An 18,995-nucleotide genomic window follows, 5' to 3' on the forward strand; every position below is an offset into this window, starting at 1 on the left:
GATTTAAATTATGGACCAATCTTTCATACTAGTTACATTCAGTGCTACGCAGGCATCAGTGCCCCGGTGCCTCTGGTGATTAAAGGGCAACTTGAAGAAAGATGTCTGGGCTAGTTAACATTTTTAGTTAGCTTGCATACAGACTTATAAATCACATGTGAAAGTGACTAATACAAGTTAGGCACTTGATGAATATTCATGAGTATGAGTTTGATCATTAGCTATTATTATTATAAATACCAAAAAGCTAGCAACATCTCTAGGTAACATTGCTAATTCCTCAGTTTTTTTGGGAAACATTCTCATCTCTGCTTATTAATGAACTAAACAAGTATCCCTAGGATTCAACAATTTTTTTTGTTTGTTTTTTTTAAAGATTTTATTTATTTATTTGACAGAGAGAGATCACAAGTAGACGGAGAGACAGGCAGAGAGAGAGAGAGAGAGAGGGAAGCAGGCTCCCTGCTGAGCAGAGAGCCCGATGCGGGCCTCGATCCCAGGACCCTGAGATCATGACCTGAGCCGAAGGCAGCGGCCCAACCCACTGAGCCACCCAGGCGCCCTGTTTTGTTTTTTAATTTGGTGAGTTTTTTTTTTTTTTTTTTTTTTTTTCAGAATCTTTCAAAAGTTTTAATTTTAGGGCGCCTGGGTGGCTCAGTGGGTTAAGCCACTGCCTTCGGCTCAGGTCATGATCTCAGGGTCCTGGGATCGAGCCCCACATCGGGCTCTCCACTCAGTGGGAAGCCTGCTTCCTCCCCTCTCTCTGCCTGCCTCTCTGCCTCGTGATTTCTGTCTGTCAAATAAATAAATAAAATCTTAAAAAAAAAAGTTTTTATTTTAATCCCAGCTAGTTAGCATACAGTGTTCTATTAGTTCCAGGTGTACAGCACAGTGATTCAACACTCCATACAGCACCCTATGCTCATCATGACAAGCGCACTCCTTCATCCCCATCACCTAGTTCACCCATCCCCACCCCCTCCCCTCTAGCGACCATCAGTTTGTTCTCTGTAGTTAAGAGCTGTGTCCTACATTTTTCCTTTTGCCTGTTTTGTTTCTTAAATTCCACATATACTGACATCATATGGTATTTGTCTTTCTCTGACTGAATTATTTTACTTAGGATTATGCTCTCTAGTTCTTTTCATGTTGTTGTAAATGGAAAGATCTCATCCTTTTTTATGGGTAATACTTCACTCTGTGTGTGCGTACACTTCCATATCATGGCTCTTGTAAATAATGCTGCCATAAACACAGGGGTGCATGTACAGATTTCTGAATACCCTTCAAGAACAGTATGCTAATCTAAGATCAAACCTGTCTTTCCATCTTTTTGAATAGTGCTTCTCAAATTATCTGTGGTGGAGGGTCAGGTTTTAGTTTTCCTCCCATGTATCAACAGTCAATACTTTTATGAAGTATAATAAAAGTAAACTAAGCAAAATATATGCAAAATAGAGGTTTAAAAATATTACATTCAGCAGACATAATATTATTTGAGTAAGTTGCTATAAGTTGTCTAAACACTTATTCTTGATTTCTAGATTTACTTAGACCAGTAACTGACTGTGCATTAGTTGCTAGACCACACTTTGAGTTATCACTGTGCCTTGAATTACACAATTCATTAAAGAAATCTATATCATGTAACTGAAATTAAAGTGCTATTTCAAGGTTTCAAACAAACCCCTACAACCAGGCATAGTCAAAACTATGAAGTAGCAAGACTTTTTCTGTGCTCATTTTTTTCACTTAGCAGCCATTAGCCCCTCAAACCTTCCCTTTCTTCTTCTTCCTCCTTACCGAAGCTTCACATTTGTAGAAGGCTTTCTAGTTATGACCTAAGTAGATATCAATTCTCCTATCAGATTTGCACAACAATCCCGTGAGATGGATTTTCTAAACAAAAGGCTCAAATCTATTGACTTGCTTTATGTCACTTAAGCAATAAGGAGTGAAGGGAAGGAAGAAAACTCAAGCTCAGCTCTTAAATGTTCCTTTCATCCAACATCCTACCAAATATTTATTGAGAACCTACAATGTGCCAGGCATTGTTGTAGGCACTGGAAATACAGGCGTGAGTAAGAGTGATAAAAATCCACATTTTCATGGGTTTATAGTCTTTGGGGCCTGGTGGGAATGGTGGGGATGGTGTGTGGTGAAGACAATAAATAAAATAATTACATGAAAGATAAATCACGTGTAATGCAAGGAAAAGGAGAAAGAGTACATCAGAAGCTGAAGAATGAAATCTTACATAAGATAACCTGAGAGCAAAGCCCTTTCATAAGGGAATGGACCATGCAAAAAACTAGAAAAGACATGCTGGGCAGAAGGAACAGGCAGTACAAAGGTCCTGGGGTAGGAGTGTCACTACTGGGGTCAAGGATTAGCAAGGAGGCCAATGTGCTTTCAGCAGAAAGAACAACAACAAAAAAAAAGAGTACTAGAAGATGCAGTTACAGAAGTACGGGGCTAGGAGAGACATTTGTAGGCCATTGTAAGGACTTTGGTTCTTCCTCTGAGATAGGAAGTCATTAAAGATTTTTGAGCAGAGGAATATGCCATGATTTAACTCAAATTTTAACGCAATCACTCTGCGTGCTGTGTTAAAAAGAGAATGTGGGGCAAGGGTAGAAGCGCAAAGACCAGTTAGGATGGCACTGTGTTAAACTAGGAAAGAGAAGAGGGTGTCTAGGAGCAGGGTGGTAGCAGCTATATATATATATATATATTTTAATCTTTTTTTAAAGATTTTATTTACTTATTTATTTGTCAGAGGGAGTGAGAGAGAGCGAGAGAGCGAGCACAAGCAGGCAGAGCTGCAGGCAGAGGCAGAGAGAGAAGCAAGCTCCCCACTGAGCAAGGAGCCTGATGCGGGACTCGATCCCCACACCCTGGGATCATGACCTGAGCTGAAGGCAGCAGCTTAACCGACTGAGACACCCAGGTGTCCCAGCAGCTATATTTTGAAAACTGCTGACTGCACAAACAGACTGGATGCAGGGAAGGAGGGAAAAACAGAAATCAAAGATAACTTCCCCAGTCTGGGTCAGTTAATGAGAAAGAGAAAGTTGCCATTTATATATAGAGAAAAGACTGTGAAAGCATAAGGATTGGGGCTGGTGTGTATCAGAAGCTTGATTTTGAACATATCAAATCTCAGACGCTAATAAGGCATCCAAGTGGTAATGTCTGGAGTAAGGAAATCAGAGAAGAGGCTGGATTGTCTTTCTCTTTGTGTTCTGGAGTCATCAGTTTAGGCAGATGACTCCAATAGTTACACAGGAGTATTTAAATAGAACGGATGTAGTCACCAAGAGAGTTCGTACAGACAGAAAAATTCTAAGGACTAAGCCCTTGGAGACAGTCTGATGTTTAGAGACTGGAGAGAAGAGGTGGGAACAGAAAAGGAGACTGAGAAGGACTGGATTCTTAGGAGGAAAACCAGAAGAGCATTGTGTCCTGGAAAATCAATGAAAAAAGATAGGAGAGAAACTGTATCAAGTGCTATTCACAGACTGAGTACGATGTGTGCTGGAAACGGGCCACTGAGTTTAGCAATGTAAAGGTCATTGGAACTTGACCAGAGTAGTGTGATGGGGCATGCATGTGACAGCCTGACTGGAAAAGATTACGAACAGTGTAGAATGGTGAGGAGGGGAGCTGAGAGAGGCGAGGCAGGGGAGAAAAGAGAGGAGAAAGGGGTGGGGCACAAAGAGCAGAGAACAGAGAAGGAAGGATATGAACGTATGCACAAAGGAAGAGAGAAACTGGGAGGCAGGAAATGACCCTAATTCTTGGGGCATTCTGCAATAATGTGAAGAAAAGAAACAGGATAATAGTTGGAAGGTAAAAGAGTGACATGAAAGTCAGGAAGAATCTTTATTAAGATGGAAGAAATAATAGGGTATTTGTATGTTAGTGGAATGATCTTCTAGAGAAGGAAAAATCAATGCAGGAGAGGAAAATTGCTGCAATGAGAACCTTGAGAAAGTGACAGGGAATGGGCGGGAGCGGGAATGTTGGCCTATGGCAAGAGCAGGAGCAAGTTCATCCATAATCATGGGAGGGAAGCAAAGTACAGACCAGAGGCAGGAGGGTTAATTGTGGTAATAGGAACTCATGGAAGTTCTTGGGACTGCTTCTACTTTCTCAGTGAGACAGGAAGCAACAAGGTAATGAGCGGAGGATGAGGTGTTGGATTTATGCGAAGGTACAGGAATGAAATTCTCACTTGGGAGAGTGGGAGAATGGCCAGATAAATAATATGTAGTGTGACTGCTGGGCAGCATGAGAAGTCCGGTACTGCTGGATTATCCAGAATACACCGTATGCTGTTGTCCCTCTGTGCTCAGGGTCTTCCATCTCCGTCCTCCTGCACCATGTCACAAGCCCCACCCTCCTTCACAAAGTGCCAAAGAAACTCATAAAATTGATTCTAAGAAATGAGCGGTTGAACACTCAGGATGTGTCAAAGGCAAGACAAGAAATGTTATTACATGTCTAAGTATAAGAGAAAATAAGGTTTATTTTTGGGAATGGGGGAGTTTGGGTCATACCTAGAAATCCAAATATAAAATTAAGCAACTATATTTTGGTAAAGCCAAACTTGTCTTTGAGGGGGACTTAAGCTGCTAATTTGAGACTTCTAGTGTATTACTACAGTCAGGAGTGTATGCATTTAACAGGAATTAAAAGCTTTAATGGAATGCTCTAATTCACTGATTTGTTCAAAAGTGTAGTCTAATGACTCTTAATGGGGATCCATTATTGTTTATAATAATAACAATATATTACTTTCTTTCTAAAAATTCTCCTTCTCTCTTAAGAGCTACATAAGACATACATGAAATATGATTTCACAACAGATTGTTGAGGGCGTTAGGAGAGCCAGCGGCTGTCCATTAAGCCTGACTTTAAAGAAATCTGCAAAAGGTAAAACTGTGTCACTCTTATCACTAATTTTCTGTTTTGGAAAGAGTTGCTTTTCATAAAATATTTATGTTAACATGTAACAGGTTTGCCATTTTAAGATGAATATTTAAATTTTGTCTCGGTTTTAATCACGAATACAATAAATATCCATAGATATAACCCTCAGGAACAAAAAGCTCCTTGGAGCTCCTTGATAATTTTTAAGGATGTTAAAGAGGTCCTGAGACCAAAAGTTTAAAAACTGATACTCTAATCATTGAATTTCCACAGTCTCCTAATAAACAAGGAAAACTTACAAAATAGTGGGAAAATTGGGAAAAGTGGTGGTTACCTATAATTTACAGGTAGCTATCTAGTCTGTTTAATCATTATGCTGGCTGTGCCTGTTCCATTTTTGTTTCAACAATGCAAAAATTCATATATATAGGATGAGACCTGCAAATTTTATAAGGTTTATTCCCTTGAGTTTAAATTCCTCTGAAAATCAAGTTAAAAATCAAAAAGCTGACATGAAAACTCAGAACATCACTCAATTGAAAATACGTATCAGTATCATTCACACAGGAGAAAGAATACGGTAGGTAAACTCAAAGGGCGTCTGAGTGGTTTGGTCGTTAACCCTCTACCTTCAGCTCAGGTCATGATCGGGGGCTCTCTGCTCGGCGGGGAGCCTGCTTCCCCCTCTCTCTCTGCCTGTCTCTCTGCCTACTTGTGATCTCTCTCTGTCAAATACATAAATAAAATCTTTAAAAAATAAACTCAAAATTGTTCAAAAGAGTTCACCAGTGAAATCTGGTGGTTTTATTTTTTTTCGATTACCGATTATGCTTTCTGTAATACACTGTCTCTGTCATTAGGTGATGTTTAAGCTTTATGAACAAACTATGTCACGATGATCCAAGCTCTTCCAAAGAACACTTTGGCTGTGAATTTATGCTTGCTTCTGTACCTAACGTTATCCCCAAGCACATCAAACGAACTTAGCTTATGAAACATCCACGCCAAAGCAACTGAGGGCTGCAAGAACATTTGCCTGGCGCATCAGACAAAAAGCTAAGAAAATTTAGTTTTCAAGTTATTTTTGAAACACTATCAGTGCATTTTCCAGGAAACCAAAGAACACACTATGACAAAGAATTTCCTTGCCATCTCCCAACCCAGGATATTTAGACATAAGGAAGCACTCTTGAGACACATCAAGGTCAAATGGCTTAAGGAGTCATGTCAGGGAGATTTCTTTCTTTCTTTTTTTTTTTTAATGATTTGATTCTTAGGTGAGCCAAAAAAATCTTTAAACACTTAAAAACATTAATTCAACATCATAAAAAAACCTGACTAAACTAACAATTGGATAAATAAAGCCAAACTTTTTAGGTCCAATTTAATTTGCATATAATCACATTTGCTGAAACCGTTGGCTATGACAGGTCTCCCAGATGGTAACATCAAGTTAGTAGGCATAGGAAATTATGTGTCAAGTGTGGGGATAAATAGATAATTGATATTGAGCTAATAAGCAGAGTTAAATTTAGGATTCTTATGAAGTCCTATGAAAGAAACATATCAAAAATAAAGAATTGAGTAATTTTGGTGGTATTTAAGAAAAGCAAAGCAAAGAAATATTTAGATACAAGATTTCTCATGGATACAAATAAAATTTCTGAAACATTTTGGGACCTAATGCCTTCCTTCTCAGTGCCTAGGAAAAGATCAAGACTATTCCAACAAATTTCAGGGTAAGTGGAAAAAGAAAATTTCAAGTAATGATTTCAAAACTTCTTTATTAATCCCTTTATGTGTCCCTAATGTCAAAGAAAAAGCAAAATTCAAAATTCCTAAATGAAATGCTTTATATAATGAAATTTTGAAATAATATTTGGTTCTACTGAATTACCTTTCACTCAGAGCTCACACGGCAAAAAAGCTGAACAAAACTTCACCTCTGCCTTCAGTAATAATTCAGATCCCACAATCTTCCTCAAGTACATATTTTTTTTCAGCTATTGGGCAATTCACGCAACAGCAGGGGTCGCAATGTACTAGTTAAAAGTTTCAGGAAAGGCAAGAAGGGGATTAAATGTTCAATAGCGCAGCTTTATTAGAACCTGAAAGATTCATGATTCATTGTACTCCAGTTAAAATAAGCTCTTATTGGGTGGGAGGTTGGGGGCACCAGGTGGTGGGTATTGTAGAGGGCACGGATTGCATGGAGCACTGGGTGTAGTGCAAAAATAATGAATACTGTTATGCTGAAAAAATAAAAATTAATTAAAGAAAAAAAAATAAGCTCTTATTAATGAAAAGATTTTTCAATTATGGAATCCCCAAATAATAGTAAAGAAAACCTACTTAAAATCTGATAGCACTTCCAGTTGAAACAGCATCCCTCAGAAATCATTTCCAAAAAGTTCTACCACATGTATAGCCCTACAAAAGTGGTTTAACATTTTTTGCATCTTTAAAAAAATAAGTAATTGCTATATATAAAATAGGCAATTCTTTAACTCAGTCAGCAACTTGAACATATATTAAACTGAATTTCTTTCTAAAAAAAAAAAAAACCAAGATGACCACTCGTATTCTACCCTATGCTCTTTAATTCCTTTTCTATGACTACAATGAAGAAAATGTACCCCAAATTCTTCAAATATTTGATTTACAAAAGGTTTTTTCCATTAAAAAAATTCCAATTCCATGGAATCACTTTACACTACTTGCCAAGAATAACCTAGAAATATTTATATTATCTACTGTATAACACATAAAAAATCCAGCAGAGACAATGACTGATATTCTTGAAGATTTGATGGGAAAGTAGTGTAATCACTTTCTGCTAGTTTACTGTTTTCCAAATGAATGTCAAATCAATCAAAGAACATAAAATTAATGAGTTAGTCATAAGTGGAATAAAAAAACAATGGAAGATAATAGAAAATACAGTTCACTGCACATAGAAATGGTAAATACTGCTTTGTGAACATTCAGAAAATTAGTACGTTAAAATCTAACATATAATAAAATACGTATATTAATATGCACACATGGATATATATATACATGAATATCATATTATACTTGTGAGTACTAGACTGTGGTATAAATTATTACAGACTACAATAAAAGATGTTTGAAAGTCACTGCTCTATACTAATTATATCCTATCCCTTTAAAACCTATGCTCTCTATAATGCTTCTTTACTACAACTTCTATATAATTGTAGTGGCAAAAGACCAGAGATATTAAATATCTCACTGAACTACTCAGTTGAGAAGTTTAGTTTATTGTGTTAGGAGTTAATGATTTAATTAACATATACATTATGTTATTTAAGTAACATATACATTAACAAGTGTAAAAATGACTATTCTGTTATTAATCATTTATCAGGAAATCACTTATACACTAAGTATAATTTCTTTGGATACAACAGAGAGAACAATTAAGCAAAATAGGTTTCTTCACAGTTAAAAGAAATGTTCAAAAAAAAAAAAAGAAAGAAAGAAAGAAAGAAAGAAATGTTCCAAAGTCCATGCAATAAACATTACTAGGAGGAGTATGTAACTGGGAAGAAAACCCTTTGGGCATTCATTTGGAATTCATTTCTAACAAAATATACAGTTCAAATAAGCTCAGTTGTCAGTTTCCAAAACCATGGGAGATTAGAAATAGATCATTAGAGGAGAGGAAAATTGCTGCTATAGAACTGAAGCTGGTACAGAAGAAATGAGAAGTGACAGCTAAAAATAAGAGGGGGAAAAGAGAAAATCTGTATATAAAATTAAAAATACATAGAATTTTGGAACCATTTAGCAAAGGGAAATAATTGAGCACAGTAATATTTACACTCTTGTATAATAAATTATCTTCAAAACTACAAACTCAAATTAATGATTTAAAAAACAGTCACAACTAATACTCATAAAAGCACTTGAACCTAAGTACTCTGGCTCCAAAGCCCATGGTATTCACCTACACAATACTTCTCAATACAAATTTAAATTGTTTATGGTATTAAAGTAAGTTAAGAAAATATTTATGAAAAGAAAGATGTAATCAATTTGAAAGACCTTTATATAAAATGATTAAATGCCCTTAATGGTATAAGCCAAGAAAACTTACCTACCAAAAAGACCCATTCCTGGATAGCTACAGTTTGTATTCCATGTAATTTCTCATATTTGTAATTTCGTATCACTTACTGTACTCTCACCTAATCCCTCCTTACTACTGTGCACTATTGTCTACATACTGAGGCGAGAAAGCTGACAGGCCACAAAAGCGGCACGGTGGCACACAGCTGACACCGACAAAGCCAGGACTCCATTCCTGTAGCGCGGCTCCAGAACGCCAGCTGTTAATCAACGTGCTTGGTGCTACAGCCCTTGTCAGGTACACGACACAGGGTAGAATTGCTATAATGTCTCAGGACATACCTTCCAAGAGACTCTGGTCATCCTGGAAACCCAGCTAGAATGAAATTCGGGGCACCTGGCTGGCTCAGTCAGTAGTGTATGTGTGTGATGACTCGATCTCGGGGTTGTGAGTTCAAACCTCACGGTGGGTGTAGAGATGACTTAAAAATAAAAATCTTTAAAAAAATAAAAATTCAAGCGAAATAAATTAATCGGAGAAAGACAACTATCATATGATCTCCCTGATATGAGGAAATGGAGATGCAACGTGGGGGGTTTGGGGGTAGGAAAAGAATAAATGAAACAAGATGGGATCGGGAGGGAGACAAACCCTAAGAGACTCTTAATCTCACAAAACAAACTGAGGGTTGCCGGGGGTAGGGGGGTAGGGAGAGGGTTGTGGGGTTATGGATACTGGGGAGGGTATGTGCTATGGTGAGTGCTGTGAAGTGTGTAAACGTGGCAATTCACAGACTTGTACCCCTGGGGCTAATAATACATTATATGTTTACAAAAAACTTTTTAAAATTATTTAAAAAAATAATAAAATAAATAAAAGTTCAGAAAAACTGGAAAATACCTTTCAGGAGTGTTAGGTTGCCTGCTCACCAGCTTTCCAGTACTAGTCCTTCCAAGCACTTGCCACCCACTTAAAGTCTGGTATGGCCATATGACTCGCTGTTATCAATGGAAATATCAACAAAAATTGTATTTGTCACGTCAGCGTGAAAGCCTTCAAGACAAGTTTGCCAATCTCCGTTTTCTCTTTCCTCCTTCCCTGGTGCCATGTCGAGGTTCTGTTAGTCTTGGTCTCTGACTGATGCTAAATGGACCAACACTTTCTACTCACTCATTGTGGATATATAATAGGAGCAAGAAGTAAATCTTTGAGGTGTTTTAAGCCACCGAGATCTTAAGGTTGGTTTATTAGTAATCATAGCCTTACCTTCCACTAATAAATTTGACAGGTTTTTCCTGGGAAGCGATGAATAAAGGGCCATTTTTGGGTCATAATAAATACAAACAATTGTAAAGTTTACAAAATGGTTAAGTTCTAAAGATTCATATTGAAATCAGTTACCTGGATTTTGGAACATTTTTTTTTCTATAGGCCCACCTTATAAAAGGCCTACAGAAGCTGAGTTAACTCATAATTTAAATGAAAAAGAGTAGGAAATAATAGTGACTTTAAAATAATTAAATTAAAAGACTGTGAGATAAGTAAATAAATGTAAACCTGTGGATATTCTAAATACTTACAGACACTGAAGCATTTTACAGAAGTTAAGGGCACTGTTCTCTAGTATATTTGAATTTTTCTTCAATATGCACATTTTCTCCCTTTCCTTGATCCTAAAGTATCAGAAGATACTCTCTTTTGTTTGTTATGTATGATTGCCATTGCTTCTATGACATGCATGTGGAATAAAAAGGTGGAACCAAAGAAAGTTACTAAGCAAAAGACATATGAACATTAGAAAAAAAGAAATTGCTTAAATTCAATGACTTGTGAGCAATGAAGAAGGGAAAAAAAGACGAGACATACTGAATCTTTCCCAAAACAGAATATCAGAGCCTACTTATTAGTGTCCAGATAGATCAACATTGTCATGAGTTAATAAAGGATATTGGTTCCTCATATGGCAAAAAGGCTGAGTTATAACCAACTTCTCTTTGCTTTTAATAATTACTCAAAACCAAACTGGGGGTATCACGTTGCCTGATTTCAAGCTATATTACAAAGCTGTGATCACCAAGACAGCATGCTACTGGCACAAAAACAGACACACAGACCAGTGGAACAGAGTAGAGAGCCCAGATATGGACCGTCAACTCTATGGTCAAATAATCTTCGACAAAGCAGGAAAAAAATATCCAGTGGAAAAAAGACAGTCTCTTCAAATAAAAGGTGCTGGGAAAATTGGACAGCTATGTGTAGAAGAATGAAACTCGACCATTCTCTTACAGCATACACAAAGACAAACTCAAAATGGATTAAAAACCTCAACGTGAGATAGGAATCCACCAAAATCCTAGAGGAGAACATAGGTATGGTAACCTCTTTGACATCAGCCACGGCTACTTCTTTCAAGACACATCTCCAAAGGCAAAGGAAACAAAAGCAAAAATAAACTTTGGGGGATTTTATCAAGATCAAAAGCTTCTGCACAGCAAAGGAAACAGTCAACAAAAGAAAGGGACAACCCACGGAATGGGAGAAGATATTCGTAAATGACACTACAGACAAAGAGCTGATATCCAAGATCTATAAAGAACTTCTCAAACTCAAAACCCAAAAAACAAATAATCGAGTCAAAAAATGGGCAGAAGACATGAACAGACACTTCCCCGGTGAAGACATACGAATGGCTGACAGACACATGAAAAAATATTCATCATCACTAGGCATCAGGGAAATTCAATCAAAACATTGAGCTACCACCTTACACCAGTTAGAATGGAAAGATTAACAGGGCAGGAAACAACAAATGTTGGAGAGTATTTGGAGAAAGGGGAACCCTCTTACACCACTGGTGGGAATGCAATTTGGTGTATTAAATATTATATTTTATGTCATAAAACTTACTATCTGTTAACAAAATATGGACTGGGTATCTTATAAGTAATTTCCCCCAAATCTCTTTTAAATCACTTGTTTTATAAAAGTAGGTCACTGGATACTGAATAAACCAGATGGTCTATGAAGTCCTATGAGACAAGAAGTATGACTTATTCATCTGCATACACTGAGAATCTGACCTTGATACACAATTGATACACAATTCTGCCAGATTTATTATAAAGGATTCACATGAACTAAATTCAAAGCCCCATCAGTTCTGCCTTTAAAGTTTTCTGTTTCCTTGTTAAATGCATTGCTTTGGTTCCATAAAAGCAATTTTTGAAAGTGCTCCTTAACAGAGTTTCTTCTACAATGTACAAATGTTCTTGGACTGACTGATGAAAGGTTTTCCAATTCTGAGAAAAGGAGTGAGAAATAAGTTTCCTTAAAAATTCCTCTATTTTAAGGGGAGTTGGAGAATTAGATTTTTAAATTATAGCTCTGCCTACTCTACTTCATCATGGTCTACTGAATGTAACATACAGTGTCATTTATTATAGTAGCTAATAAATCCAATTTTGGCAGCAGATTCTGAATGTGAGCCTCGCCTGAGTAAAGATCTCAGATAGTGATTCCATGAGGTAACATAAATAAAAGCACACAACAAAACGACTGGCATAGGAAACATTCAATAAACATTACTGCTGATATTATAAAGAGCATACTGATGATATTAATGACAGATCATGTTCATAGATACTAGATAGCTAAGAATAAACTTAATTTTTTAAAAAGATTTTATTTATTTATTTGAGAGAGAGAGGGCACGAGTGGAGAGGGGTAGAATGAGGAAGAGGGACAAGCAGACTTCAGGCTGAGTAGGGAGACCAACGCAGGGCACAATCCCAGGACCCAGAGATCGTGACCTGAGCCAAAGGCAGGCACTTAAATGACTGAGCCACCCAGGTGTAGCAAGATTAAACTTAATGTTAAGTCATTTCCTACTATTCCACTATTATATTGGTAACCATTAAAAAAATTTGAAAACATGGAAAAAGCTATAAAAAAAAAAAACCAAAACAAAGGAACAGAGTCTTAAAAAGATGTGTAAGAATTTGTTTTCTGATAAAAAAAAAAGGGGGGGGGGGCGCCTGGGTGGCTCAGTGGGTTAAGCCGCTGCCTTCGGCTCAGGTCATGATCCCAGGTCCTGGGTTCGAGCCCCACATCGGGCTTTCTGCTCAGCGGGGAGCCTGCTTCCTCCTCTCTCTCTGCCTGCCTCTCTGCTTACTTGTGATTTCTCTCTGTCAAATAAATAAATAAAATCTTTAAAAAAAAAAAAAAACAATGGTATTCCATGTAGAGCAAAAAAGCAGGTGGACAGGCAATAGGCATGAAAGAACTTGTTTAGGGAACTGTATACAGTGTAATATATGTTCAGTATAAACACAGTATAAAGTATATGCTGGGGGATAGCGGGTGCCTATAAAGACAATGAACAGATCATAAAGGACTTTTATACTCTTGCAAGAAGCATTAAGGATGAGCACAAGAGTTAATTCTTGAATCCATCCTTACCATATAAATATCTCACAAACAGCTAAAAGAAAACAATGTATTATTAACTGAATAGGCCAGTACAATATTTTCTAACTCAGGCTACCAAAAATTGCCCTTTTGTACTTAATAACAGAAAGGCTGTGGCAATATGTGTGTTCAAAAGTATGGTAGAATATAAGAACTTAAATGATATCCACTTTTTAAAAGAATTGTTGAAGAGAAAATAATTTTTCCTTCTTGCTTCCTTGGTACTACTTTTATATTTTCAGTTTGGTTTCACTTTCACATGGGTAAATGAAGTCAGAGTGAAAAAAGTTTCTATTCCATTTCATTTCATGGCACCAGAAATCCTAGCACATGTCACTTTTCATTCATTCAACTTATTTTTAATACTAAGTTCGTAATCAAAGAACACACACAGAATGATCTCTGCTCAGTAGACTTCAACACAGAGCTCAGTTTTCCAACGGTATTGGAGATCCAAAGCAACACTATCATTAATCTTTAAAAGGCATACCTAGGAGTGCAGTGAGTTTGGGAAGCAGTCCAACTTGTACCATCTTATTCCTCAGTCCTGTGTCAAAGGATAAGTTCAGTAAAAGCCGGAGGGTGATATTCAGCAGATCTTCATGTTCACAAGGTATCATTTTTACCAGTTTTTCAACGATATCCATCTCCACCTATGTAATATAATACAAATGCGGTGAGATTCTGCTGTACAGTAAGACAAAAAGATTGCAGATAATAATTTTTTCATTATTTTTCTACCCTCATCTGTATCTATTTTATAATTATGTGTTAATCTATTTACTCTCATTTGAATCTACAAACTTTTCTAAAATCAAACTTTTGAGAAGAAAAATACATTTTTCCACATCATCCCTTCCTTCCTCAACTTAACAGCGTCAACTGGAAGAAATATTACATTGGGTTCTTGAAAACACAATCCTGAATGCCACCTACTAAGCGCCAGGCCCTGTGCTAACTCAAACGAGATTCCACAATCTACAAAGAGCAGAGAAAGAGAACAATAATAAATGTAATAAAAATGGAACGCACAAAGTCCTCTGGAAGCAACAAGGAAGAAATTACTAAGCTACTTAAGAGTACAGAAAAGATTTCAAATTAGGAAAAAGTTTTTTAAAATGTGTAATAACTTGATCCCTGGTTAAGAAAGGCAAGGACAATCAAAGAAAAAGCCAGTGCACAGGCCCTTAGGCCTAAAAATACTTGGGGCACTGCAAGTCTTTGGTATGGACGTAGTATAAGGTATAAGTTGTGGAGTGACAGGAGTGTATTAAACAGATATTGGACAAATCACAAAAAGCTTTTAATGCTCTTCGAAGAAGGCCTGAGTGATTTTAAGTCCAGAGGGTGATGTGGTCAGACTGGTAGCATAAAGATAAATGTATCAATACATACGGACATGCATAAATATATGCATGAGAAGAACAGACACAAATTAATAAGGGGGCACTGTATACGGATAGACTGAAACAGGCAGAGATCTAAAGTAGGTACTTAAGAATATCTTAAGAAGATCTATGTAATTAGGGTCTGGATCAAAGAAAGGACAGAGAGGCTAAAGAGGAAATAATCCGAGGGGTGTTAAGGAGATATGGCCAGAGCATCTGAATGAGAAGTGAAGAGAAAGCACTGAAGATGACTTTCAGGTTTCTGGCTTGGTTGATGTGTTGGGGGTCCCCAAGACTACCCCGGGTTTGGTAATTTGCTAGGATTCAGCATATAGTCATCTTCATAACTGCGATTATGCTGAAAGGATGCAAAACAAAATCAGAAAAGGGAAAAGGCACATGGAGGCAAAGTCCAGAGGTGTAAGCCTCCTAGAATCCTCTCCCCATGGTCACACAGGATGTGCTTCAGCACTGAGCTGAGGCTGAGACCCAGTGCCCATGGTTTTTACTGGGGGCCGGTCACATAGGAATCCTCTGCCAGCACAAACTAAAATTCTACACCCAGCAAGCCAGTAGGTGTTTAGCAATAACTACATTGCTTGTGCAAACTGTTCAGGCACAATAAACTACCCTTATCCATTAGGGAATAGTGGAACACTCCTAAAATCCAAGTTCCCAGATGCCAGTCAAGAGTCAGCCTTGGGAGAAGGTCTAAGGAGAGCTGTCCAAGCCCTTCTTTGCTCGTCAATACGGTGGATATTAGTTCATTAACTAAGGTCTATAAATTGAGAGAGCGCTGAATCCTAACCACTAGACCACCAGGGAAGTTAGGTCTATAAATTGAAAAACAGGTGTCAGACTAACAGGACAAAAAATTATTTGTCATATTTAATATGACCTGATACTCAATGGATATTTGAAAATCGTACAGAACTCAGGAGAGAAGCTGGTCTATAAGTAACAGTTTAAATTCTATGACAGGAGTCAACAAACTATGCCTAGTAGGTCTGATCTGGCCCACCATCTGTTTTCACACAACCTAAGGGCTAAAAATGGTTTTGACTTTTACACTTTTAAATGGCTGAGAAATAAATCAAATGAATAATATGACATGACACATGAAAAACTGAAATTCACATTTCAGTTTCCATAAATAAAGTTTCATTGGAGGACAGTCCTATTCATTTGTTTATAGCCTATAGCTGCTAACATGCTAGCAGAAAACAGTAGTTATGGCCATTTACAGAAAAAGTTGTTGACTCCCTATTCTAGATGATTATAAAATTATTTCAACAGAACTTGCTTTAGAGTGAAAACACAGAGGACAGAACTTATTTGATAATCTAAGCCTGTATTCATATTTCTTAAGGTAGCAGTCTGAACAAGTTGGTTATAAAAATATCTCACATCTTATTTACAAAGCAATGGCTAAAAAGAAGAGAAATTCTTAATACCTATATATGTTTCTTTGATCATTACCAAAAGACTTATAAATAATCCTGCTCTACCTTTTCTTGCATTGGAGGTCTAAAGCATTTATTTATACCACCCTTGCCATATCTTTTTTTTTTAAGATTTTTTTTTTTACATATTTTAGAGAGAAAGAGAGAGAGAGAGAGCGCACAAGCAGGAGGGGCAGAGGGAAAGGGAGATAGACTCTCGAGCAGACTCCATGCTGAGTGCAGAGCCTGACCCAGGGTTCGATCTCACGACCCTGAGATTATGACCTGAGCTGAAACCAAGAGTTGGGCATTTAACTGAATGTGATACCCAGGCATCCCCACCCTTGCCATATCGTAATTGCAATCTTTCATTGACCTCATAAAAATCACATTACTAATTGAGTCCTCAATGTTCCTTTTTCCTCTCATTCTATGCTAAGGAGTGAACTTTTTTTTTTTTTTTTTTTTAAATACTGAATTGACAAAGAACAATGATTCTTCCTTCAAATCTCTATCTCCACAGTCATACTGTAATCATATCCAGAGTTCTTCATTAAAAAGTACAAATCCATCTCCAAAGACTCTCTAATTTTGGTTTTCCCTTTCTCCTAGTTTAATCTCCTAAATACACAGGGGCAATCATTCATTTGTTAACTTCCTAAAATTTCCACAGGGCCAAGGACAAACATTTATCAAATTTATACAAAACTCTATCACTAGCTTCACTGTTTACTATGAATAACATCTTTTCTAGCTCTATTTATTCATTTAACAAATATTATTTACCTGAAGCCTTTGGTACATATTGGTGAACAAGTAAGAAATGATTCCTGCCTTCATGGAGCTTATATTCTAGAAGGAGTGAAATATAGTAAATTCTACAGTTACTTAATTATAAGAGAAAAAAACAGTACCATTAAAAAATATGAGTGGATCTGATAAACTCTCAGTGTGAAGAGTTGTCAAAGAAGGCTTCTCTGAGGAAAAAAATCTCCTGGATGAACAGAAGGTATCTAATGTTAATTGAAAAGTTAGAGGAAAGAGTGGCCTAGATGGGAAAAAAAAAAACCAGCATGTGCAAAGGTGACCTGGAAAATTAAGCATTCAAGGAACTCTTTCAAAATTATCCTTCTGACTACAAAGTGGAGAATGTATTGGAAGGAGGCCAGAACAGAAATAGAGAGATAAATTAACATGCTATGGAAGTAGTCAAGTAGAGGCATTAGTGATTAAGAAAAACAGGCAGAACTACATGTCTAGCCCTATGCTGGACAGGGTGGGAGATACAAAGATGAATTAAAAAATACTTTTTCTTTTTTTCTGAAAAAGAAGAAGAAAAGTAGGCAGAACCTCAAAGCTACTCTTAGGATGTAAAAATCTGGACAGGATGTGGGTCCCAACCTAACTGCAAGAAAATTCCACATATAAAATTGTAACTTAAAAAATAACTACCAGAGAGCTAAGGTTACCAGGACCAACTGGCCTGATATATAAGGAAAATAGGCACCCTCAAGGAGATAAGGGTCATGAGGCTGGTTTATATAGAGCAGAGCCCTGGAGAAAAACAGAGTTGCCACAGAACTGGGAAAGATGACTGCATGAAAAATTTTAAACAAACTGTTCACGGTCAGGTGTGAAGCAGCCTGACTACAGAACTGGGAAGCTGCCGATGCTGAGAGTTTGCAACCACTTGGCAAGGTCTTTTCCAAGGTCCCAAGAAATACTGGGGATAGGACAGGATATGGAAGAAAACTTCCCCCTCAGTAGAGTGGGCTTGGGGGAGGGGAACTGGTGCCACTGGGGAAAAGGCATAAAACCCTGTCCAGATCTTTTTCTCCTATTTCCCCTAAAAAACAGAAGACTTAAAAGAAGCTTAAACACTGCCACATCCAAAACACAGGGGAAGCCTCCCTGCAGGGGAAAGAAACAGAAGAACACTCCAGAGGAGGGCTGCTGAAAGAGGACGTAGGCAGCGCCACTGCTGGTAACTCTAACTATGGACACAAGACCGGGGTAAGAGTGACCTAAAGCTAAATTAGAACAACAACTGACCTTGGTACCAGATTAGCAAAAGCTGAGTAACAAGGAATAGCAGCACATTGTTGGGAAAGGGTTAACATGAAGTGAGAGGTCCTCTCTGAAGCACAGATGTATCGGGAAAGTCGTTAAGTGGAGGGTGGAACATGAACACTGAGAAACCCTCTGCACTGGAAAGACAAAGTCATGTACATGAGTGTGAGCTCATAACACAGGGAGGGTAACCAAATACAGCTCAACTCCCAACAAGAATGACTTAACCTCAAAAAAAAAAAAAAAAAAAAAAAAAAAGAATGACTTAACCTCCCACATAAAAGGCCTAGAAAAAAAGGTCTCCCCATTTCCAGACATAAATAGTATTTATCTCAATCTCGACTCAGCTAATGTGGTATCTAGCTTTCAATCAGACGTGATGATACACGAAGAGCAAGAAAACACCCCACTGCAGGCAGTTAACACAACAGACTTAGATATGACCTGTATAATAATCACAGGATTTAAAACAACATCAAGGAATTATTTAGTAATAATTTAAAATGATTAATATGTTTAAGGCTCTACTGGAAAAAATGGATAACATAAATGAACAGAGAATTTGCAGAGAGAAAGATACTAAAATTAAATGGAAAT

The 18,995-nt window shown here is 37.3% G+C and overlaps 1 protein-coding gene across 4 annotated transcripts in view; it reads right to left on the minus strand.

The window, feature by feature from the left end:
* Positions 1–18,995, minus strand: part of KIFAP3 (kinesin associated protein 3) — a 191,090-nt gene that overhangs the window by 84,834 nt on the left and 87,261 nt on the right. For all 4 annotated transcript variants that reach the window (XM_047704339.1, XM_047704340.1, XM_047704342.1 and 1 more), the window contains one exon: positions 13,989–14,151. In XM_047704339.1, coding sequence (XP_047560295.1) covers positions 13,989–14,151 — 163 coding nt within the window. The remainder of the gene's footprint in view (positions 1–13,988; positions 14,152–18,995) is intronic.

The sequence above is a fragment of the Lutra lutra genome, chromosome 15 (genome assembly GCF_902655055.1).
Source record: "Lutra lutra chromosome 15, mLutLut1.2, whole genome shotgun sequence".
In the NCBI taxonomy this organism is placed as follows: domain Eukaryota; kingdom Metazoa; phylum Chordata; class Mammalia; order Carnivora; family Mustelidae; genus Lutra; species Lutra lutra.